At 49.4% G+C, this 23,439-nt stretch overlaps 2 protein-coding genes across 5 annotated transcripts; both read right to left on the reverse strand.

Annotated features, from left to right (window-relative positions):
* Positions 1-870: 870 nt before the first annotated feature.
* Positions 871-13,834, reverse strand: pomt1 (protein-O-mannosyltransferase 1). Of its 3 annotated transcripts, none has more exons than XM_061768940.1 (20): positions 13,687-13,834; positions 10,096-10,228; positions 9,907-10,013; positions 9,782-9,832; positions 9,570-9,716; positions 9,397-9,505; positions 9,254-9,313; positions 9,067-9,160; positions 8,802-8,957; positions 7,673-7,803; positions 7,486-7,581; positions 7,317-7,409; positions 7,138-7,234; positions 3,465-3,557; positions 3,269-3,386; positions 1,957-2,054; positions 1,767-1,880; positions 1,528-1,654; positions 1,277-1,454; positions 871-1,135 (listed from the first exon to the last, which is right to left on the reverse strand). In XM_061768940.1, the coding sequence occupies exons 2-20, from the start codon at positions 10,209-10,211 to the stop codon at positions 961-963; spliced, it is 2,160 nt and encodes a 719-aa protein (XP_061624924.1). In that variant the 5' UTR covers positions 10,212-10,228; positions 13,687-13,834; the 3' UTR covers positions 871-960. The 3 variants fall into 3 exon arrangements, with proteins under 3 accessions (XP_061624924.1, XP_061624925.1, XP_061624923.1); XM_061768941.1 differs by having other exon boundaries at positions 3,269-3,347; positions 13,628-13,829; XM_061768939.1 differs by having other exon boundaries at positions 13,628-13,829.
* A 302-nt stretch (positions 13,835-14,136) lies between these two features.
* LOC133475704 (noelin-like) lies at positions 14,137-23,329 on the reverse strand. Of its 2 annotated transcripts, none has more exons than XM_061768949.1 (6): positions 19,417-23,329; positions 17,523-17,699; positions 17,293-17,442; positions 16,319-16,538; positions 16,132-16,238; positions 14,137-15,474 (listed from the first exon to the last, which is right to left on the reverse strand). In XM_061768949.1, the coding sequence occupies exons 1-6, from the start codon at positions 19,483-19,485 to the stop codon at positions 14,812-14,814; spliced, it is 1,386 nt and encodes a 461-aa protein (XP_061624933.1). In that variant the 5' UTR covers positions 19,486-23,329; the 3' UTR covers positions 14,137-14,811. The 2 variants fall into 2 exon arrangements, with proteins under 2 accessions (XP_061624933.1, XP_061624932.1); XM_061768948.1 differs by having other exon boundaries at positions 17,293-17,448; positions 19,417-22,532.
* Positions 23,330-23,439: the final 110 nt, after the last annotated feature.

Here is a 23,439-nt window from a genome sequence, read left to right on the forward strand (position 1 = left end):
GAACCGCTGATATTCGCGAGGACACCTATTAATCGATCGAGGCGGTCATTGATGCCGCCTACTGCCCTCACCATCGCTTCGTGACTCCAGCACATGCACTGAAAAAAAAAACAAAAACAAAAAAGTCCTTTCAATTGACTTCATTGAACACGTGCATGGGTTGCACATGACTAAAATGCGTTTAAATTGACATAATTTACCCCTCTTCTCCTAAAAATAAAACGTGATTTTTTTTTGTCAGTGTGCGTGTTCTCTCCTGTGTATTAAAATAATAAATGGAGTCATCAAAAAGGAGTCAAAGTTTTTGATATGCTCTTTGATATGCTTCTATATGAATTCAAAGATTTCTGACAAATCCCACACATGGAACATTTACGCATGAACCTTGATCTCACGGGGCTGACATGTGCAACCGATGTCCATGTTCACATGAAGTCAATTCAAAGGACTTTGTTTTTTCCAGTACATGTCACAAGAAGCGATTGTGAGGGCAAGCGGCCGGCGCCATCAATTCATGAATTCATAGGCGTCCTCACAAATATCAGCGATTCGTTAAATACACTAGCTAACAAATTCTGAGTCCTCGCCTCTTTTACATTGTTGAACTCAAATGTCGGCGGGTATGAATTGTTCGTCAGTGCTAATTGTTCGTGTCTCTGATGTGCAGATTTTCCCGGCATCACCTCGAAGAAACGTGCGTACGCCAGCCGCGCCGTTGGCGTGAGGAGCCGCACGTTTCCACGCTCATTTCACTCTCGATACATCTGAACTTCGCCGTGAAAAAGAACCGACGCCACGTTTTTGTACACGAGGCCTCGGGTCCCACAAACGGTTGAAGACCGATCGACGGAAGACTCAAACAACAAGTCGTTCAAAATGGACTTTGAGCTTTTATTGTGGCTTAAAATGATCCCAAGTGCTGTCCACTCACAAGGCGTGATGTCACGGAGGGGGAGGAGCCTAGCGGCGGCGGTATAGGATGTCCCAGGAGCTCCTCCACTTGAGCGCTCGCAGCTGATTGGCCGACAACTCCGGGCTGCCAAAAGTCAAAGGGCTGAAGGCGCGATAGGACAGGAAGACGCACACCCACGTGACAAACGCGCACGCCAGCAGCACGCGACGGTGCGTGTCCTTGCTGAAAACACACACACACGCACGCAATTGACCTCTTCTTCTTCTGCATGTTGACTTTGAGATTATTCTATTGCACGGATATTGCTAATGCTAATCTATGTTTGTGTGCCAACATCGTGTGTATGCGCGCGCGCATGCGTACCTGAGCACGTGCGTGTGCACGTGCTCCAGCAGGGCGGCGCTGAGCAGGTGCAGGAAGACGAGAGCGGGCAGGTAGTGGTACAGGAACAGACGCTTGTCCATCAACACGAACGGAACGAAATTCAACAACCAGCCGCCCACACACATCACGCCCACTGACACAAAACGCTCCCACGCCACTACACACGCACACACACACACACACACATTTAGATGAGATGCACGAGTTGTTTTGTTAGTGCGTGTGCGTACCGTCAGGCAAGTCTTTGATGCCCCGCCTCCTCCTCAGCAGGTAGATGGCTGCCATGATGTGATAGGCCAGTAGGCTGAGGTTGGCCACGCCCCATGATACCGGGTTACCAATCAGATGGATCTGAGCCTGACACACATGCGGCCGCAAGTACACGCACGCACGTACACACACACACACACACACACACACACGGGATCATACATTTCTGTGTGTGTGTGTGTGTACATCAGTGTCTCACATTGGTGGAGGGGTGGAGCCAGTAGGCGATGTTGGTTTCCATGGTGATCCACTCCGAAGGGGCGGAGCTGTATTTGTGCTCGGAGTCTTCCTGCTTCACCGTCAACATCCGCCACTGGTGATGACATCAGCGCAGCACGTCGTCATCGGCTCGGACGACCGCGAAGTGACGGGCGATGCCGTCGACGCACCTGAACCTCCAGAAACTTGGACCACAACGAAATCTTGCGGCTCACGTCCATGTATGTGGGGGACTGAAGCTCCGCCTCCCTGTCCTTCTGCTCCTCACCTGCACACACACTGTATGTTTGTGTATTATGGCTGTTGCAGCTTCACGCATTCAGATAATTGGGCAACATAAGCGCCTGGGACAGCAGCAACGGCCTTTTGACGCAAAACTGTGCGATATTTTACAGACATGGTGTTTTTTGTATTCATTTCAATTTGGCATGCTTTTTAAAAACACTCTTCTCTGTGCTGGTATTATTAGAAGATATTTTTGGGCCTCTTTGGTGCATCCTTAAAAAAAGACATTTTGTCCCTAAAATAAGTGAAAAAAATCGGCCAAAGGAACTAGTATGAATGAACTTGATGAGATTGTTAAAATCTTCACCGTCTTCAAGTTTTCACAGTAAATCAAAGCAATTCAGCAGGTAAGGTTTTGTTTTTTGCACTTTGTAACTAGGGCGCATTTGTTAGCGGGCGTTGCATTGCGGGCTGAATTATTGAGTGACAAAAGAAGAAGAGGAGCCCGCTGGCAGCAGGCACTGCCTGATGACATCACTTCCAGGGGACACACAGTAAGTCAGCTCCAATTCCCAAACCGCCATTGGACCGTTCTCCTTCCGGACGGCCGTACGAGCGGCTGTAAAACCAGCCCCCTAAAAAATAGCCGGCCGAATGTTGAAATGTAACCCCAAAAGCTCACGCAAGACATTTGCCCACATTTTCGCAATAATTCAAGTTGGTTAGTTTTGTAGCACATCCGCCCCCCAGTTCTGGGGACCGGCGTTCAAATCCCGGCCCCGCCTGTGTGGAGTTTGCATGTTCTCCCCACGCCTGGCTGGGTTTTCTCCGAGCGCTCTGGTGTCCTCCTACATCCCCAAAACATGCGTTTTGAAGTTGATGATTTGCTGATCGAGGACTCTAAATTGCCCGTAGGTGCGAATGTGAGTTTGTTTCTATGTGCCCTCCGATTGGCCGGCGACCGGTTCAGGGTGTACCCCGCCTTCCGCCCGAAGATGGCTGGAATAGGCTCCGGCACGCCAGCGACCCGAGTGAGGAGAAGCAGTAAAGAAAATGGATGGATAGTTTTGTAAACCTGAAATGTACTTGAAGTTAGTTATCCTTTTTTTTGGACAAAACCCTATCATTCAAATTTGATTTTGTTAAGGAAAATGTTTTTTCAAATGTAGTTTTCATTTTTATGTGGTGAACTACCGCCGCCACGTCTCCAAATTGAGCCGCGAGAGAGGTGCCGGTGCGAGAGTCGAGCGGTCGTACTGGTTCCGTATCGGTGCTCCTCCACCGTCCACGTCGCGCCGCTGCCGTGACCTTTCACCTTCTCGGCCACCACCTCCATCTGACCCGCCGCCCAATCAGGAAGAGACAAGCCGCTGAGCTAACACACGCACACACACCGACACGTTTGCGTGACTGAGGAGGAACCGGCGTGCTCGCGGCGGCTTCCTGTTCCCACCTTGAGGACGGCCGATGTGTTGACATGAACCAAGCGAACCTCCGACACGATCGTCTTCCACACCTCGGAATCGTCCTCGCGGTTCACGATGTCCTGAAACACGCGCAGCGTCGTCATCGTTCATACTACAAGTGGGACACGAGTGCCCTCTAGTGGCATGCACAAGAATCACTGTCTCAGTACAGTAGTTTAGATGGATTGAACCTTTAAGTTTCATACATTTGAATTGAACCTTTAGGACCTGTTTGTTTTTCAACATTTATTTAGGATTTTCAACTTTTATGTCATATACATTTTAATTGAATAATTAGTTGGCTTTTATTTTCCTATATTCAAGCACAGTGCTAATGTTCAAACTTTGCATCATGTTACGGAGGCTCGCGCAAGTATTCATTCTTCTCGTGGTGTCACGATTCCTTCATCCAGTATGCAGTATTTATTTCGCAGTTACACTGGATGAATTTTTGTCTGAAAAGTTACTGAATTGATTTCCCGTCACGGAACCATTTCGGATCGTATCGTTCGAAGGGCGCCGATATTATCCTTGAATGAAATCGGCAACCATGAATCGTGATACGAATGGAATTGAATTGCTAAAAAGAATCGCTACACCCCTAAAATATACCTATTGTAATGTTGGTCATTATGGTGGAACCCCTCCTGGAGCAGTCACCTTATCATGGTGGAAGGATTTGTGTGTTCCAGTGATCCTTGGAGCTAAGTTGTACATAAGCCCCTGGTTGGGTCACCCATCATAAACATGTCCTAGTTGAGGGACCAGACAAAGCATGGCTCAAAGAACCCCTTATGATGAACACTATAAATGGAGGCAAGTTTTCCCTTGCCCGGACGCAGGTCACTGGGGCCACCCTCTGGAGCCAGATCTGGCAGTGGGGGGCTCAACTGGAAAAGCCTGGCGGCCGGGCCTGCACCCATGGGGCCCGAACGGTAAACGTGGGTCCCCCTACCCGTGGGCCCCCCACCTGTGGGAGTGGCCAAGGGGGACAGGTGTGTAGTGAACTACAGAAGCTAGCTCTATCTATATGAAACCTCTCCGGCAGGTAAAGAGCCTGAGCTGGTGAGCAAGGTTGAGAAGTTCTGACTAGATATAGTCGGTTCCCGCTCCACACACAGCTTAGGCTCTGGTACCAGTCCTCTTGAGAGGGGATGGACTCTCTCCCACTCTGGAGTTGCCCACGTTGAGAGGCACCGAGCAGGTGTGGGAATACCGATTGCCTCCCGTCTCTGTGCCTGTACGTTGGGATTCACCCCAGTGGACGAGAGGTTAGACTCCTTGCGCCTTCAGGTGAGGTGGCGGGTCCTCAGTGTTGTTTGTGTTTATGCACCAAAGAGGACTTCACAGTACCCACCCTTCTTGGAGACCTTGGATTGGGTGCTGGAGGGTACTGGCTAGCCAAGCGGAATGCAGCCTTGGTGGTCGCTGAGGCAAAAACTCTGGCGTGGGAGTTCCTTCGTTCGGTGAGGCCATAGAGAACGGCATCCGGATGGCTTGGGGGAAATCCTGGTCCACCATCCGGCGTCTCAGGTGGGAGAAGCAATGCACCATGAACACTGTGTATACTGGAGATGGGGCGCTCCTGACCTCGGCTCGGGTAGTTGTGAGTCGGTGGGCCGGAGACTTCGAAAACCTACTCAATTCTTCCGACACGCCTCTGAGGCGGGCTCTCCTATCGCTGGGTGTGAGGTCTCCGAGGTGGTTAAAAAGCTCCTCGGTGGCAAGGCCCCGGGCGTGGATGAGATTCGCCCGGAGTTCCTGAAGGCTCTGGATGTTGTGATGTGGCTGGTTGACACGTCTCTGCAACATCGCATGGACATCGGGGACAGTGCCTGTGGATTGGCAGACTCGGGTGGTGGTCCCCCTTTTTAAGAACCAGTCTACGTGTTTTGTGGACTTGGGGAAGGCGTTTGACCGTGTCCCTCGGGAAGTCCTGTGGAGGGTGCTCTGGTAGTATGGGGTACCAGACCCCCTGATAAGGGAGACTCCACCAAGGCTGCTCTTTGTGACCGATTCAGTTCATAACCTTTATGGATAAAACTTCTAGGCGGAGCAGAGGTGTTGAGGGAGTTCCGGTTTGGTGACATCAATATTATGTCTCTGCTTTTTGCAGATGATGTAGTTCTAATGGCTTCATCAAACCGTGATCTTCAACTCTCGCTGGAGCGGTTCGCAGCAGAGTGTGATGCGGCTGGGATGAAAATCAGCACCTCCATGGTCTTCAGTGGGAAAAGAGTGGTGGCGTGCCCTCTCCGGCTTGAGGAGGAGATCCTCCCCTATGTGGAGGAATTCAAGTATCTCTGTGTCTTGCCCACGAGTGAGGGAAGAATGGAGCGGGATATCGACAGGCGGATCAGTGCAGCGTCTGCAGTGATGCGGACTCTGTACCGGTTGTGTCGTGGTAAAGAAGGAGCTGTGCCGAAAGGGAAAGCTCTCAATTTACCAATCGATCCACGGTCCTCCACTTACTTAGGGTCACAAGTTGTGGGTCGTGACCGAAAGAACAAGGTCACGGCTACAAGCGGCCGAACTGAGTTTTCTCCGCAGGGTGCCTGGGCTGGAGCAGCTCGGTCATGCGGGAGGGGCTCCTAGTCTAGTCTGTGCTCTTTCACATCAAGAGGAGCCAGATGAGGTGGCTCGGGCATCTGGTTAGGATGCTTCCTGGACGCCTCACTAGTGAGGTCCTCCGGGCACGTCCCACCGGAAGGAGGCCCCAGGGATGACCCAGGACACGCTGGAGAGACTTTGTCTCTAGGCTGGCCTGGGAACAGCTCCCGATTCCTCCAGAAGAGCCGGACGACGTGGCTGGGAAAAGGGATGTCTGGGCTTCCCAGCTCAAGCTGCTGCCCCCTCGACCCGACCTTGGATAAACGGAAGAAAATGGACGGATGGCTGGATTATGGTGGTTTTTGCAGAGCAAAGTATTTTTCCAGGTGTACAACGTCTGAGAAACCTTGTCCCTGTTGGAGCATTCTCTCCAGAACTCTGGAGTGCCCACCCATGGAAAGTACCCCTGCAGAAAGGGTTACATTGCCAATTAAAGGTCCCGTATTTTGTCTGTTTCGACCTCCACGGAGTGACTCTCTAAAACATTTCATTTCCAAAAACACCTTGGTTTTGTCCTACCCCTCTGACAGCTACTTCTGTTTTGTATCCACTTTGGCCATATTTGGCTAAGACCGCCCCCTTTCCTCTGATTGTAGAAGACCCACTTGTGAGAGCACACGCGTTTGTCATGTTGACAGCGCTAGCTCGGGAGCGAAGAGGAGGGCGCAGATCTTCGTCGAGAAGTCCCAATGAGCTGCTTTCGGGCCTCTCGGCAAAAAACGTCTGGGACTCAGGAATGTGTGGACCATTCTAATTCATATTTCACGTTTACTGAGGCCCCATAGAGACAATATAACATCCAAAACACTAAAAAGTTGGGTTTGGCAAAATATGGCACCTATAAGACTTATTTATACTCTCTCTCATTTAGGTAGACCACATCCAGTGTGCAAATTGCCTCTTATCCTGCCGAACTTCCTGACAGCTGGATTTTGGCATGTTTTAGTGCAAAGGGTTGGGAATCCATTCAAATCGTAATCGGAATTTTTGTGCCAGCAGAATTTCAAGGCAAAATGTTTCATCTGGAGAACTTCCTGCGAGGCGACCCACCACTTTCCAAAGGTTCTGCGTGGGCATGGACACGTTGAAATCGATGTAGCACGACACTTCCTGAGCGTGGGGGCTCACGGGGGCCGCGACGTCGTGGCTGCCGAAACAAACCAAAACACCCGATTAAGTCCCACGATCGCAGGCGTCCCCGAACGCATCGTCGCATCAAGACCGATCACCTGTTGAGCAACCGCGACGTCATTCCGTGGAGCAGCTGGACCACGTCGCCGTGACGTACCGCGCGAGGAGGACGGCCCACCGCCAGGTCGGCCCTGACGCGCATGCGCATGTGAGGCGCACGTGACGCACACGTTGACCTCACCCGCCGCCCGCTCGGAGGTCACCTACCTGGCAGCGCTTTTAACGATCCACCAATTGTTGACGTCCTTGAAGGCGTAACACGTTACCTGCTGCTGGTGAGAGCTGCCGCGACCACTATCATACCTGCTCACACACACACACACACGTGCATGCATACGCAGTTAGTGAGCTACTACCTGATTGGCTGCTGGTCCCTGTGAGCTGGTGGTAGCACCTGATTGGATAGTTGGCTTTGTGAGAATGCAGCCAGCATGGGATTGGTTGTGAGGTGGAGCTTCTCAAAGTCACCTGACTGCCATACGCAACCTCCAGAGGTTGACCTTCCGTGATCCGGGACAGACCGCCCTGAACAATGCAATCAAGTCATCAAACGATGAGCAGCAGTTGTGTGAGTGTTTTTGACTAGCGTAATTTCTCGTGTATAAAGAAAATGGTCAAAAGTCAATAGTGCGCATTATACATAGCTAAAGAAGCAAATGGAAAAAACATTCACATTTTATAAATATATGCCGCCATCTAGTGGTTATGAAAAAGCTGTACACGTTCATTCCAAAATGCCACCGCCACCTAGTGGTTATAAAAAAAGGTGTAGCCTACACTTTCATTCCAACTGCATATATGTACAGTTGTGCTCATAAAGTTACATACCCTGGCAGAATTTGTGAAATATTCTTGTTGTATTTTTTTTTTTTTTTTTTTTTTAAATATGACTGATGACTGAACAACAACCATCATTAATTTCTTTCTGGTTATGTTTTGTTGAATGATAATACTTTTCTGAAATGCTTGACCGTTTAATTTGAATCCCTTTCAAATAAAATTCAATGTGTTTCGCCTGGTCCTTCCTGATTCCTTTCATGAATTGTACAAATTACTAATTATGAGCACAACTATGTGTTTTCTAATTTACTCACTAAAAGTAGGGCTGTGAATTTCAAAATAAGAGCAAGTAAATTCAATGATTACGTGTTCAAATAAAGTGCTTCACTTCAGAATAATTCCTTGAAAACAACTAACAAAATACAGATAATACTTCATTTGGATCATATGGGTAGAAGCAAAATCATGCATTGTAAAAATGCATTATACATAGGTGGAAGGGTTTTCCAGAATTTTGAGGTCAACTTTGGGGGTCCGTTTTATACATGGGTGTGCATTATACATGAGAAATGACGGTATATGTCTGTGTTTGTGCTTGTATCTGTGAGCGTGCGTGCATCTGTACCGTATGTGCGTACTGCGTGTGTCTGTGTGTGAGCGTGCGTATTGATGTACGTGTGTGTGTGTGTTTCTATGTACATGTGTGCACAGGGGTATGTGTGTGTGCGTGTGTCTGCGCGTACCTCGAGGCTGGCTTGGAAGGCGGGGGTCATCAGCTGGTCGTGTGGTCCACTGCGGTGTAGAAGAGTGAGGTGCACGTAGAAGCAAAGGACATAGAGCAGCACTGGAAGCACCAGCAGACACACGCCGCGACACACACACTCAACAAACACACTCACCTAAAACACACACAGAGGCAAGGTGAAAGGTCAGACGTGTCATAGTGTGTTATGCGCAGACCGTGAGTGCATCCCCGAGTGTTGCATCCTGCATTGCGTGTGCACTCACGCCGCTCACTTGCGTGTTGCCAATCAACTTCCAGCAGTGCACAAAGGCCACCACCAAAAGCAGCAGGTAGGAGAACACGCCCATGTACTTCACCCTGAACACACACACACACATGCGTCACTTTGTTTGTGTGAGTGTGTGTCTTTCTGCGTTTGCCTGCGTGCGTGCGTGCGTGCGTGTTCCTGACCCGATGGTGGCAGCGCAGGACGTTCCGGAGAGGAGGAGCCAACTGTATCTGATGGGCCAGCTGTGAGGTCACAGGTCAGAGGTCACGACATGCCCTCCCTGCGTGGTCACAGGTCAGCGGCGGCGGCGAGAGTCTGGGCTCACCTGCCGGCGGCACGGTGGAAACGAAGGTATGCCAGGAAGGATGACAGGATGAAGAAAATCAGGACGCATTCCAGCAACATCAGCCGCGATTGGACGATCAGAGAATTGTCTGCAAACAGCAGCAGCACAATTTAGTACGTGTGCGCGCGTACAAGTGTGACACGTGTGGTTACCGAGCAACAGCAGCAGCGCCGCGCCCAACGCCGACACGTGACCAAAACCCAGCTCTAGAGTCACGCAATACCCAAGAGGAACACACAACGCGCCGCACGCAGCCGGGACAGCACGCAGACTCCATACGCTCACGCCGCACGGATACTCTGTCGCGAAAAACACACGCACGTCATTAAAGATGCAACACACGCACGCTTGCGTGATGTCTTACCTGCTCCTATTCGGTTCCACGTGAAGTTTCCATCAAATCCTCCCAAGTAGGCTGCAAAGTACACACACACACATCAGTGACACACGCACAGACGAGTGAGTAGTGTGGTTGTCATGGTAACCCACCCCCCAAGGCCAGGATCATGTGACCAAGTGGAGGTCCGCTGTCATCGATGAAGAAAAGCCTCTTCATGTAGAGAGACACAAACTGTCCGTAGTAGACCTCGTCAAACCTGTGTGCGCACACACAATCCCGTTGTAAGACCCGTACGCACGTTTGTATGTTGCGCGTGGCTCAAAATGTGTGCCGGTTACACGACAGCGTTGGGGTGCGCGAGGTGGCGCATCCTGGTCCAGAAGGCAAGCAGCGCCACCAGGACCAGCAGTAGATCCACGCGTGCCGTCACCACCAGGGGGAGCTGCAGCGCCATCCTCAACGGTCCACCAACTGCTTGACAAATTGAAAAACACCATTTTCCACTGCACTCATTGACCTCCATGTTGCCTTGAGAGTCGAGATGCGAGTGACGTCGTTCGTTTTTTTGCTTTGACTTGCAAGCACGACCTTGAGATCCTTGAGCTCGATTCAATTGAGAACAATTCTTGCATTCGGAATGCGAACGCATCATGGAAAATGCCAGACTGGTTATTGAACACAAACAGTGGAGCAACACGGAAGACAGTTGAAATCAAGAATAATTACGGCCAAATATTCATGATCCTCTGCAAAAAAATAAAGAAACTTGCACCTCATTGAGTCGCGGGGCTCATCTCTCGTCGATGTTGCTCACTCCTCAAACCACTGAAAACCAGCCAGAAATTGTTCTCACGCCGCCATATTAACTCATTCACTGCCAGCCGTTTCTTGAGCAGCTGACCCCTCGACTGCCATGCATTTCCGACCAATTTCACTGATTTTTCAAGCCCCACACAATATCGTGTACAATGACGATGGAAACACCAAAACCACCACGTGAAAGATGAGAAAACAGCCTTTTGGTGAAAGCAGACATGTCGATCAAGCGGAACAATGACTTTGACACCAATGGGAAAATCTCAAACATCTGAACAGAAAACAACACTGACAAGTACTTTTGACAGAATTATTTTATTTTGTTTTTATTTACAAGTATAACTATGTCCAGAATTTACATGCGACAAAATGCATGAACAAATGGCGCACCCACATTCCAAATTCTCCTCGTCTCCCGTTTGCACAACAGTCCAGGCATTTATTACCTTTTATTAAGTTTGATCCGCATCTGGATTTTATTCTTCTGTGGCGGTGAACGGGATCTCGCGTGGTCGTCATTCTCCTCGAAAGCAGTTCCTACTTCTGCTCGAAGCACAACCTGTGCCGTTTAGAAATAAAACTATGACTCTAAAAATACATTGTTGAAATTGCTGGCGTGAAAAAAGCTTTCAATTAGCATTTTTGTCTGCACTGCGTACTGGAATGGGAGTCGAACGTCTGCTGGATGCAGAACCTGTAAGTTTGAAAAAATACATAGCATTACGAGAGAAGATTTTTTGTATTGATGACGTGTTTTGCAAGGGTGAAAAACAAAAACCAAAAAAACCACCACCTACTTTTCTTCGTCGCAATTCTAAAAGACGTTCGACTCGCGAGTCTTGAATTCCTGCAAGATGGGCGAGCTGGAAATGGAAACTTCAAATCAGTACTGGCAACAGATGTTACATTGTAACGTCAACTAGTGGGACTAATTATGTTTTGATGTAACAAGGATCGAAGCTAAATGTAGCGAACGCTAGCCGCGAGCGAGTTACCTTCGTCGGAGGCTCGGCCGCTTCCGGGCTATCCGGAGGGAGTTCGCTCATCCGACGACGACGGATCCCCGGATCCCGTTCATTCAAATCCTCGTCGACGGACGATCATTCGGCGAGCGGCCCGGAGCGTCTCGCCGCACGTACGGGCCGGCGTTTTGGCCGGTAGTTTTGCAACAAAGCCGTCGGCTCGGAGCGTCATCCTTGATTCCCCCGCGTGACCTAAGGCGTCATTCCTGTCGGTCGCGGGAATATTTTTCTTGCCTTGGCGCAATACGTTTCTAGTACTGAAAGCTTTTTTCTTATTTTAGATTTTGTCCTCTCTCTTTCCCGCCATGATATTTGTCTCTTCTCATAGTGTCTTGCACCCCGCCGGCCCGCCCCGTCCTTCTTCTTCCTCCGAGGGAGGGACTTTCACCTCAAGGTATTGTCGCCCTCTACAGAGCGCCATTCCTCATTGCAGTTATCCAGAGGCTCGACGATCACACATCAACTGCACAAGACCCTCCCCCGCCCATCCCCGTTCAAAAACGCCATTGACGTCTTTAGTCGGCATTGGCAGGGAATAGATGGATTCTAAATGACGTCTTTGGACGGCATTGGCAGGGAATGAGTTAAGAAGCACCTCAATTAGGGCGTGGGCTAAGGATAGGCCAATCACGATCGTCTTTGCTTCTGCAACGTTGTTAACAGTTGATTACATTTTACTTAAATTGAATCCCAATTGAAACAAAGAGTGGACATTTGTAGTGATGTTAATAATTCAGCCACACAGACGGTGTATTTTGTGACACGATCCAATGACGTGGCGTTATCTTTAGTAGACGTCTCCATGAAATGACATCGAGGAACGATCGTTGCGTTTCCCCCAAACATTCCGACCTCCACCTGCCTCGCTCCTCCATCAACTCCTCGAGCAAATTTCGGATGGGAGGAGCTACGGTGGAAACAGTCAAGGGAGGAAGTCGCAAATATACGAATGAGATGAGCCCACTGAGAATCTTTGTTTGTGTTTGTATGGCTTTATTACACTGCCCCCGGTGGCCAAGTCAGGCACACCAAAAGGAGTAGTACAATATCATAGAGCAGTCATTCTGAAAGTGTGGTACTCGTACCACTAGCGTTACTCCGGCTCAGTCTAGTGGTACTTTTTAGTACAAATGTTCTGTATTCAGGCACAGTGTTAATATATGTTAGGTTTTAGTCGTTTGAGAATGACTGTTATAGTGTTATTTTCCTTATTTAAAAAAAAAAAAAACAGATTATTATTTATTCCTATTATGATGCTGTTTTACTGGAGCATGTATTCACCATCAATACATTCCTGACAACAGCGGGAAGAAAGAAAGTACAAATGCTTCACTTTGGTCTTGTACTCAAGTTGAGTTTTCAGCTACTTTACACGAGCATCTTTTTCTGATGACTTTTTACTTTTATTCTCGACATTTGAAAAGAGATATATGTACTTTCAGCTTCTCACTTTATTGTATAGAGTTCAGGTGTATTTTCCAGTTGTTGTTATTAGCTAAATTATTATTTTTTTGAAAGTCGTTTTTGGACATTACCGTAACTTTGGAAACAAGACGCTTCAATGACATCAAAGTCAAGCCAATTAGCTACTACTACATTTAATAAAAGAGGAAAAATATTTTGTGTACAGAAATGTTTTTTTGTGTGCCAAGTCTTTCCAAACAGTTATTGTACAAAATCAACACCAACAAAAATATTATTTCACATTTTCCTTTTGTACTCCAGTAATTTCAAAGTCTGCACTATTTTACTTGGACTCAAGTAACGTAGTTGAATCACTACTTTAGGTTTTACCAAAGTACTTTGGCCACTTCTGCTTACTGGAGGATGTATTGACCATGAATACATTGATCATTCATAACGAATCTAACAGGAACCCACTTTACAACCAGCATTAGCCTCACTAGCTCGCTTGAGGCTGACGCTGGCTGTCCATGCTAATGATAAAGCTAAAGCTAAAGCTAAAGCTAAAGCTAAAGCTAAAGCTAAAGCTCAAGCTAAAGCTCAAACTCAAGCTCAAGCTAATGCTCACAGTGTGCTCTCAGCGGTGGCGTCAATTCAAGTCAAACGCGACGAGCGGCTCATTCTGACCAAGAGCGGCAAACAAGCCGCCGGCCGACTGGGTTCGGTTCGGTTCGGTTGGGTCCGGTCCGGTCCGTCCGCGTCTCCTCCGTCAGGCGTCCAGCAGCTAGCGTGCGAGAGAGCGAGCGAGCGAGCGACGTTTCCGTGACGATTGGTTATGCCTGACCGTAGGCACGTGGGGGCGTACCCAAGAGGAGCAACGTAACCACAGGGAGGCTCCACGCTGCGCAGAGCTAGCTCGTCTGGTCGTTGCGTTGAAAACAGCAGCTCCTCTGCGCTTCCAACACAACCAATAATCACAACCAATCAATAATCGCAATCAGCAAACGCATTTATTCACTTGTTACATTTTGATATACTCAATATCACGTAGAACCAAGCGCCATTTAATATAATGACGTCATCGGCCTGTTTCTCATGTTGTCTTTGTATGAAAGCAAACATACACACGCACACAAGTCGGTTATTGCTCTTTATTTGACATTTTGACACATCTGTGATTGACAAGAGGAATAGAAAGAGTCCTCCATACATTATTATTATTATTTATTATGAAATTCCTGCGTGTTGCAGTAGATCCACAATGTGTACGTGTGTAAATGTATCTATGCGCAAAGAGAATAGAAAACATTTGTATTGCTGCGAGCTGGCATTCTAACGTGACGTGACCATGTCATGTGACCTCACGTGTTTATTGTTTCCAAAGATTACAAAAGGATGAACGACACCTGTCAACATTGTCACTCACATCAACTCACTGTCACACGTCATGACGGGTCATAACATGTCATGACGTGACGGTTTGTGTCACGTCATGACTTGATGTCATAATCGCGTGATGGCATTACAAGCCAAGGTTATTAAAGCAATGAAAACCAACAAAACAACGAATTTAATTGGAAAATCTCAATGAATAAAAACTCCAGAAAACTAGCAAATACGCTCTAAAACTGGTTAAAATTAAATCATTCATATAAAATAAGAACTAAAACTCACAGTATGAAAAAAATCCAAACTATTATATCATTGGTGATGTCATGTTATGATGTCACAATGGGCAATGTAATGATGTTCGTTGGTGATGTCATGACATTGCGATGATGTAATGTCACGGCATCACGACGCGCAACGTGATTACTGTATGACGTGGTAGAGCGTGACGTTGTAGAGGAGCTGTCGCCCGTTGTTCCAAGCGTAGAGCGCCCTGTCGCGCGGGTTGTAGTCCAGCATGGAGATGTGCCCGTAGGTGTTGGCGAGGGGCACGTCGATGTACTCGTATGTGGACGAATTGGTGGCGAAGGCGTAGTAAACCTTGGTGGCACCCGAGTAACCGTTGGTGACGTATAGCGTCCCGCAGACCATGAAGGCCTCGCCGGCGCTGCGCTTGGGATGGTTGGTGGTCCAGCTGCGCAGCACCTGAAGACTGTCGGGGTCCAGCCGACTCAGCACGATGTTGCCGGCGTTCTGGTTGGTAGCGTAGACGGCCCACAGCCCGCCCTCGTCTACCATCAGGTCGATGTCGGAGTGCCCCCCCCACGAGTAGTGGTACATGTTGTTGTAGCCGGCGAAGTCGAGCTGGCGCGAGCGGCTGATGAGCGAAGACTTCAGGTCGAACTTGATCAGCGTGTGACTCTGGAACTTGTTGAAGTATAGCGAGCCGTTCAGAACCACCTGACCTGTCCCGGACCACGGGTGAGGCAGGCGGTGCGACGTGAAGTTGTCCGACGTCATGAAGTCCGACAGCGACTCGTACTCGCGCACGAAGCGGTTGTTATGGTAGCCGTCCATGTACCACACCTGAAAAACACATACACACGCACACACACAGCGGACTGAGTGCTAACCCGCTAACCGAGCCGTGTTTCATCGCGTTACGCTAGGCAACCCTGTACTAACATGCCACCATACTGTAGTCATGTGCTAACATGCTAAAATGTGTGCTAAATGCGAAAATGTGTTATCACATGAAATGTGCTAATATGCTCACATGTCCATGTGTTATCACATGAAGCTACTATGTGCTAATATGCTAACATACCGGGTGCAATCACATTAAACTACTATCGTGTTGAAATACTAACTTGCTAAACTCCCATCTGTCAACATGCTAACGTGGCAATAAGTATAATGTGATGTGACATACTGATTTGCTAACATGGTAACCTACAATATCCTAACATAGTGTGCTATCACATGTAACTGCCATTTGCTAACACATGCCAAAATAACAAGTGCTAACATGCTAACATACCAAGTGCTAACACGTTAACATATGATGTGCTAACATAGTGTGCTGTCACACAAAACCATTTGCTAATACATGCTAACACATCATGTGCAAACACATGTGCATATCATCTGCTATCACATTAAACTAGTATGTCCGCTAACATACCGTGTGTTAATAAGCTACATGTGTTAGTGATGTGCTAGCGGCCCGTTTCCCTGACTTACTCTGTTGTCTCCGGCGGGTGCGAGCGGGTCCGTCATCCAGGACCCAAACCTGGACCCGGAGGTCTTGACGATGACGGGCTCGGCGATTCTCGTTAGCTTCCCGCAAGCTGAAAGGCAAACCGCAACAGGAATTGGGTCAGAGGCGACCGGGCCTCAGCTACGCTAGCCGACCTAGCCGCTAGCTCACCAAGCCGCTGCATGCAGGCGTGCAGCCGCTCCTCCAGGCCGGCCACGCGCGCGTGCAGGTCCTGATAGTCCACCAGGGCCATGCGGTCGTGCAGCTCGGCCAGCGTCGCCGTCACGTTGGCCGCCTCCTCCCTGAAGCGCCGGACCAGAAGGGCGTCGGCCTTGTACGCCTCCAACAGCGGGATGAGCGGACGCAGCTCCTCCATCTTGGCCTTCACGGCCTGAACCAGCACACCGATTGTTTTCAGTAAAGCCAAACAATGTCACGTAGAGTGACACTAACACAACATTCAGTGACATAACGTAGTGTAACGTAGCAGCGACTTATGCAGTGCACACGGAGTCGAACGTCATGTAGCCGAATATAACATAATGCAGTCGAACTTAGCATAAAAATAGAGTTATGTAAGGTGGTGGAACGTAACGTACTTAACCCTGAACCGGCACACTAACACAACATTCACTTCTGTAACGGAGTGTAAAGTAACGTACCAGCGAGTTATGCAATGTAGCGCAGCGTAACGTAACTAAACTTATACTAGTATAACGTAATATAATGTAACCTAACATAACATTAAGTTATGTAATGTTAACTTAATGTTGTCTGATACGGGCGATATGACCAGGGGGCAGCGCTGTCCCCCCCAGGACTGCCTCTTCGTAATGAAGTTTAACCTAACATAATACTGTATTCAGTTAGGAAACATAATAGTGTTACACAATGTAGTGTAACGTAATATAACATTGGTTAACAGCATTCAGTTACGTAACGTAATGTCAAGTTGACATAACGTTATGTAACCTAACGTAACCCATTGTAACCGTTAGCTAACATAATATGAGTTACATATTAGAACCTAGCATAACAGTGAGTAACATAACGTAGCGTACCGTTACGGTGTAACGTCCAATAATCTTGAGTTACGTAGCGTAAGGGAGAGTGTGTGTGTTTGAGTGACATGCAGGTGTGCTTACCTGGTAGTGCCTGGCCCTGTTGCTCTCATGCCCCGCCTCCACCGCTTTGAACTTCCTCTCCAGACCTCTTAGCTCCGCCTCCATCTTCTCCACCATGCCGATGTCCTGCCGGGTGCGCTGGTCCAAATCCTCGATGGAGCGGCTCATGTTCTGCACCTGCCACGTTAGCAGCATGCTAACCGGGCTAACCCGTGCGCGTGTGCGCGTGTGCGCGTGTGCGTATTTCCCACCTTGTCCAGCAGGCGTCGCACTTGCTTGCTGCGAGCGTCTCGGGAGCAGACGGCGTCGTGGGGGGTCACCACCGTACACACGCAGCCGCCCCCTGAGTACTGGGCCGAGCTGAATACCTGCCAGCCGCCGCGCTCCTGAGCCTGACCCGCCTGCCTCTGCGGGGCCGCCGGACCCACCTGTGTGTGTGTGTGTGTGTGTGTGTGTGCGAGAGAAAGAAGGTTCACGCTCTTCGACATACACAACGTTAAGTGCACTAGCGATGTCAGATGAACACGTTTGTGTGTCTTGGACGTCTTTCTTTGACGTATTTCATATATCCACAATTGCTACTGAAACGATGCAAATTTCCCCATTGTGGGACTAATAAAGGTTATCTTACGTTACAAATATTTTAATATTTTAAGTATCACCACGTCACTTATTTGGATGTTGTTTTCCGACTGCTTGTAACGCTAGCTTAGCAACGAGCACGGCTTTGACGTCGTCTTCGTCCTCCCTTCGTGACCCTTTTGGAAGAGGCGTGTAAGAAGTGCAGCTTATTTGCCGATTGTCAGTGACTTACAATGCCTTGGCACCGCACGTAAAAAGAACTTTTTGGCAGCCGGGGGCGTAATAAAATAGCGCGCACCAAGCAGCTGTTCAACGTGGACGTACCGGTAACGTCAGACGCTGGATTTTTTTATCGGATGGCCGGAACGATCAGTGCTAAGGCCGTAACGAGTCAACGTTCAGTGATTTCGTAACAAAATACGGACGTTCCGTCAAATTTGGCAGCTCTGGTCTTGGTTGTAACGTTTGTGTGTGTGTGACCATGCCAAGGATGTGAGCTGAAAAATGTTGTTCTGTGTGTATGTGAGCTTCAAAGTCTTTTGATGAATTTTGCTTGAAATGCGGGCTCCGGCCTTCCTGCTTGTTGTTGTTGTTGCCGTCTATGTTCAATTGTTTATCAATTTTGCCCACGTCTGGCCCAAAAGTCAGCGGGGACAGACTCCCACGGACATGAAGACGCGTTACGCCAGCGCGCTGCAGCGGCCCGGCTAAGCGACGTGGCGGCCATGTTAGTGGCGATTGGCTGGCCACCGGTTCAGGGTGTACCCCGCCTCTCGCCCCGAAGATAGCTGGGATAGGCTCCGGCATGCCCGCGACCCGCGTGAGAAAATAACTAGTGCGAAGAAAACTCCGGCATATTTACGTTTTTTTATATGGCGTTCCCCGTCACAATAAAGCAATTCATGAAAATGAAAAAGTGAAAGCTTAGCATTGCTGACAACGTTGCACCTCCTAGCTTAGCATTGCTGTAGGCACACAGCTCAAAAGAGCCGTGTGCAATCCATCTACTCGTATCTATGTAGACAAGCAGTACCGTGGTACCTTGTGATATGAGTTTCATTCTTTCCGTGACCATGCTCCTATCTTGAAATTCAATGTGTTTCAGCTCCCCAAAAGACAAAAAAAAACCTTTTTTTTTTTTTTTTAAACATTTCAGTCAAATTGCACTCAACTGTATGAAAAGACAATTTTTCCATCTGCTCAGCACGCAACCTGAACCACGAGTGTACCTAATCTATTGTCCTTCCTGTGCAATGAAACCAATGTGAACTGATGGTGGCCAGATGTTAAGTGTGCTTCTGCCATCTAGCGGTGGATGTCTCAAGTGTACCTGAATCTCACATTTTGCTTATCTCAAGACAAAACAAATTGGTCAAGTGGCACTCATATCTGGAAAAACTCACAAGTAGCGAGCGGTACTCGTATCGCGAGGCACAAATGTGTACAAAATCTACTTTTACACACACACCAGCCAGAATAAAAGAATAGTCAAGTCGAACGCAGCCAAGTGAAGGAGTAAGGCTCCGCTCGAAAAGTGAGAGCCAAGGGCAGGATGGAGCGTACCATCGTGCAGGAGGCGGCGAGCAGAAGGATGAGAAGAAACGACTGGAGCACATTCTCTTCCGACTCCATCCTTCTTGTCCTTGATTTATTCTCCTCTTCTTCACCGCGACCAGCCCACGATCAACACATCCTACACACGGTGCGTGTGTGCGCGTGCGTGCGTGCGTGCGATGATGTCATGCTTGTGTGGCAGGCGGGGAGGAGTCACTCTTCACGGTGCTGTGTGTGTGTGTGTGTCTGTGTGTGTTAGTGTCGCCTGCAGCAGTGACGCGTCTCCTCAAACGTGCACGCGAGGAAACGCTTCGCACGAACACGCGCACAGGAAGGAGGAGACTGTCTCCATGGCAACCGCTGTGTGACACTTCCAGAAGGATGCACACGTTCAAGCGGATGGAGGATAATTGTGGTGGCACACGCACACGCACACGCACACAGACAGGACGGAAGTGATGCATTCACATCCTGTTAAAGTTGCAGCTTACCATGGAAACCGTTCTCATCCAATCACAATGCGTTGTGCCGTAAAACATTGGCATTAGCATTGTTAGCTGGAGCAATTGAGTCATGTTACGCCGCACTCCAGAAAAGTGGGAAGTCGGAGTCATCCGACCTCCGATCGGGAAAAGTTCACCGGAACGCCGCCCAAACTCGGAGGTCCAAGTTGGACAGTCGGAGAAACAAATACTGTCATATCTGTGATCTGTAATGATGAGTGTGCGGGGCAGTGAGTAGCTTGGGAGTCGATTTAGGACGGAGTGGAGAGTTGTGGCCGACAGCAGCTCGATGTTGTTATTCCTTAACGCGCACTGACGACATGAGGATAGGCCCTTCTGCTTATTAAGTTATTCGGTGAAATGCTTAAGATGGGACTTTATTTTCACAAAGCAAATCACAAATCATATTCGGCGCATATGGCTTAGTTTGTCACGCTCAGCCAGTCTTCGTTGTCGCCCGGAACGCTTTTAGGTCGGAACTGGTACGATCCGAGGGGGATTGTCAAGAAGGACCAAAGGCCATAACAAAGGCAAAAGTGCTGACATGAGAGTACAGAAACCAAGAATAGCAGCAAAAAAAAAAAAAACTAACAAAGAGGTGGACGGAGCCACAGCTGAAGGAAGGTCAATATGACCAATACATGACCTTCGCCACAACTGCCCCACGTCAACCACCGAGACCTTCAAGTTGCTGGGAATTACAGTCTCTCGGGACCGCAAGTGGGAGATCAACATCAAGTCCATCCTCGAAAAGGCCCGGCAGAGGATGCCATTCCTGCGGCTTCTGAGGAAGCGCCACCAAAAGCTGTTGAGGCAATTCTACATAGCGGTCGTCGACCGGATCCCGTGTTCACCCATCACAGTCTGCTTTGGCGCTGCCACAAAACAGGACAAACTCCAACTGCAACGGACAACGGGGACTGCCGGAAAAATCACACAAACACAAAATCACAGTAGCGCTTACAAAAAACCTTAAGTGCCACTGGAAACGGCGAGACAGGATACGACAGGAACAAAGCTGGGAGACTCGAGAATTGCGGATAAGCCAAAGTAATTCCTCCAGAACGAGCCGCCCTTAAATACACCCAGGAGCAAAACGCTGGCGGGTGCGCCTAAGTGGCTCCGCCCGCACCCCCGAGACTGAAGGGCAGAGAGAGGGCGGCATTACCAAACACAGCACATGACAGTACTTGCTGCTGCTCCCGCAGACGGTTGTCCAATCGGATGGGAAGTCCACTTAGTTCTTCCAGATCGAGTGCCCCGTCACACGCTGCCAGTTCATCGAGTCCCCGACCAAAAATACTCTGTAACGCAACGTCATCAAATCCGCTCTCTGCAGCCGGGATGCGAAAAGTAACACGTTAGACGGCTACCTGCTTCCTGGCTTTGAATAGGATGTTCCGGAACTTTAGTCATCTCTGTGAGAAAGGGGGATAAAGACGTAGGTGCAGCCGGATTGCCCGTGCCGCCGCTTTGTCATTAAGCTGGTGCATAATCACAACCTTGTGCACCTCGCTCAGAGGTTGCCGGTCAAAGACGAGTGAGAGCTGGCCGGTACAGCAATTGTGCACATTTCCCGGTTTGAGCGGAATAACCAGCGGCATGAGGAATATTGGGCTCACGCAACGCAGACGGAGCGGCAGATGAAGGTTCGCTATTTTCCGTGTCACCCATCCAGTATTTTCCAGTAATAGCGCCATTTGTGCGAGAGGTCAAGACGCGACCGGCGATTCTCAACGCGAGAAGACGGCTTCCATAATCCCGTGAGTAGCGCGATCACGCTGACCCACCGGTGTCCCACGGCTCGGGAAAGCCGGACGCGGCCGCTCAGCCGCTCAGCCTCCGCGGCGTCCATTTGGCAGTATTCGGTCAAGAACGGCCAAAGGCCAGTGAACGGACCGCCACGCAGAAGTTGGAGTTGGAAACTGTTGCGCTGGTTTTCAGAGTCACAGGACTTTAGACTTGACAACATGTTCAAAGACTCAACTCGACTTGGACTTGAACAGCAATGACTTGGCATGGGGGCGGCACCGCGGACGGCCGGTCAGAGCCTCCGCCTCACAGTTCTGAGGACCCGGGTTCAATTTGCATGTTCTCCCCGCCGTGCCTGCGTGGCTTTTCCCCGGGCGCTCCGCTTTCCTCCCACATCCCCAAAACATGCGTGAATTGGAGACTCTCGATCGCCCGTAGGCGTGACCGTGAGTGCGAACGGTTGTTTGTCGTTCGTCTGGTTTTCACCCACAGACCAACGGCCAGGCTGCTCTTCGCCGTGTTTGCCATCGGCACCCCCCTCGCGGTCTTCTCACCTGCCTCACCCTCGTTTGCTCTGCCACTCGTACGGTTATCAGCCGCCGCTGTGCCCTTCTCAGGAGAGGGAGGCGGTGGTCCCAAAGTGTATTATCTGGAAAGGTTTTCCTTCAAAACGCCACACACGCACACAAAACAATGTTTCTGAATTCACACACCATCATCATTTGCAAAGTAGGAAGGATCTCGAATCCTGTTAGGGACTTTTAGTACACTTTTTAAATAAAGCTCAAAGTTTGAAATCAACCCTTAACCAAGATTTCATATCCATCCATCCACTTCGTGAGCCGCTTCGCCTCACGCGGGTCGCGGGCGTGCCGGAGCCTATCCCAGCGATCATCGGGCAGGAGGCGGGGTCCACCCTCAACCGGTCGCCAGCCAATCGCAGGGCACATACAAACAAACGACCATTCGCACTCACAGTCACGCCTACGGGCAATCTAGAGTTGTCAATGAACCTAGCATGCATGTTTTTGGGATGTGCCCGGAGAAAAGCCACGCAGGCGCGGGGAGAACATGCGAACTCCACACAGGCGGGGCCGGGGGATCGAACCCCGGTCCTCACAACTGGGAGCCGGACGCTCTAACCAGTCGTCCACCGTGCCGCCAACATTTAATATAATTTGCACTGATTCTTGGGTTAATCTGGAATGTGTGTCGGAGTATCGCGAGAGCATTTGCACATTTTATTGTCATGACGACATAATCATGATTCGGTATGAACGAACAAAACACTTTTCTGAGAAACGGCGCCAGTGCTTCCGTCGTGTGCTCTTCAGAGGGTGCTATGGCTTCGGTCGTCCAGCAGATGTCACCATTACTGACGCCTTGAAAGCTTGGAATCTTTTTGGGCACAATTGCGAGGAAAGCCTCAGTGCTTCGCGAGGCTTCACTTGCCCACCGCTCACGTCTGGAAAATTGAAAATACTTTGACCAAACTTGCCCACCACTCACGTCTTTTACCAAACAGAAACAGAAAATCACAGACACGACAGGAACAAAGCGAGGAGACTCAAGAATTGCAGACAAGCAAAACAGCAACAAAAGTCGTACCTTCCTCCGCCATGAGCCACCCTTAAATACACCCACGGGCAAATCGGTGGCCCCGCCCACATCTCCGAGGCAACACCGAAGGGCAGCGAGAGGAACCAAGACACAGCACATGACGGGGCTAAATTGGATTTCCCACTTTACTCGAGTGTAGGGTTAGCTGTCGGTGTCA

This window comes from Phyllopteryx taeniolatus, chromosome 3 (genome assembly GCF_024500385.1).
Source record: "Phyllopteryx taeniolatus isolate TA_2022b chromosome 3, UOR_Ptae_1.2, whole genome shotgun sequence".
Taxonomy (NCBI): Eukaryota; Metazoa; Chordata; class Actinopteri; order Syngnathiformes; family Syngnathidae; genus Phyllopteryx; species Phyllopteryx taeniolatus.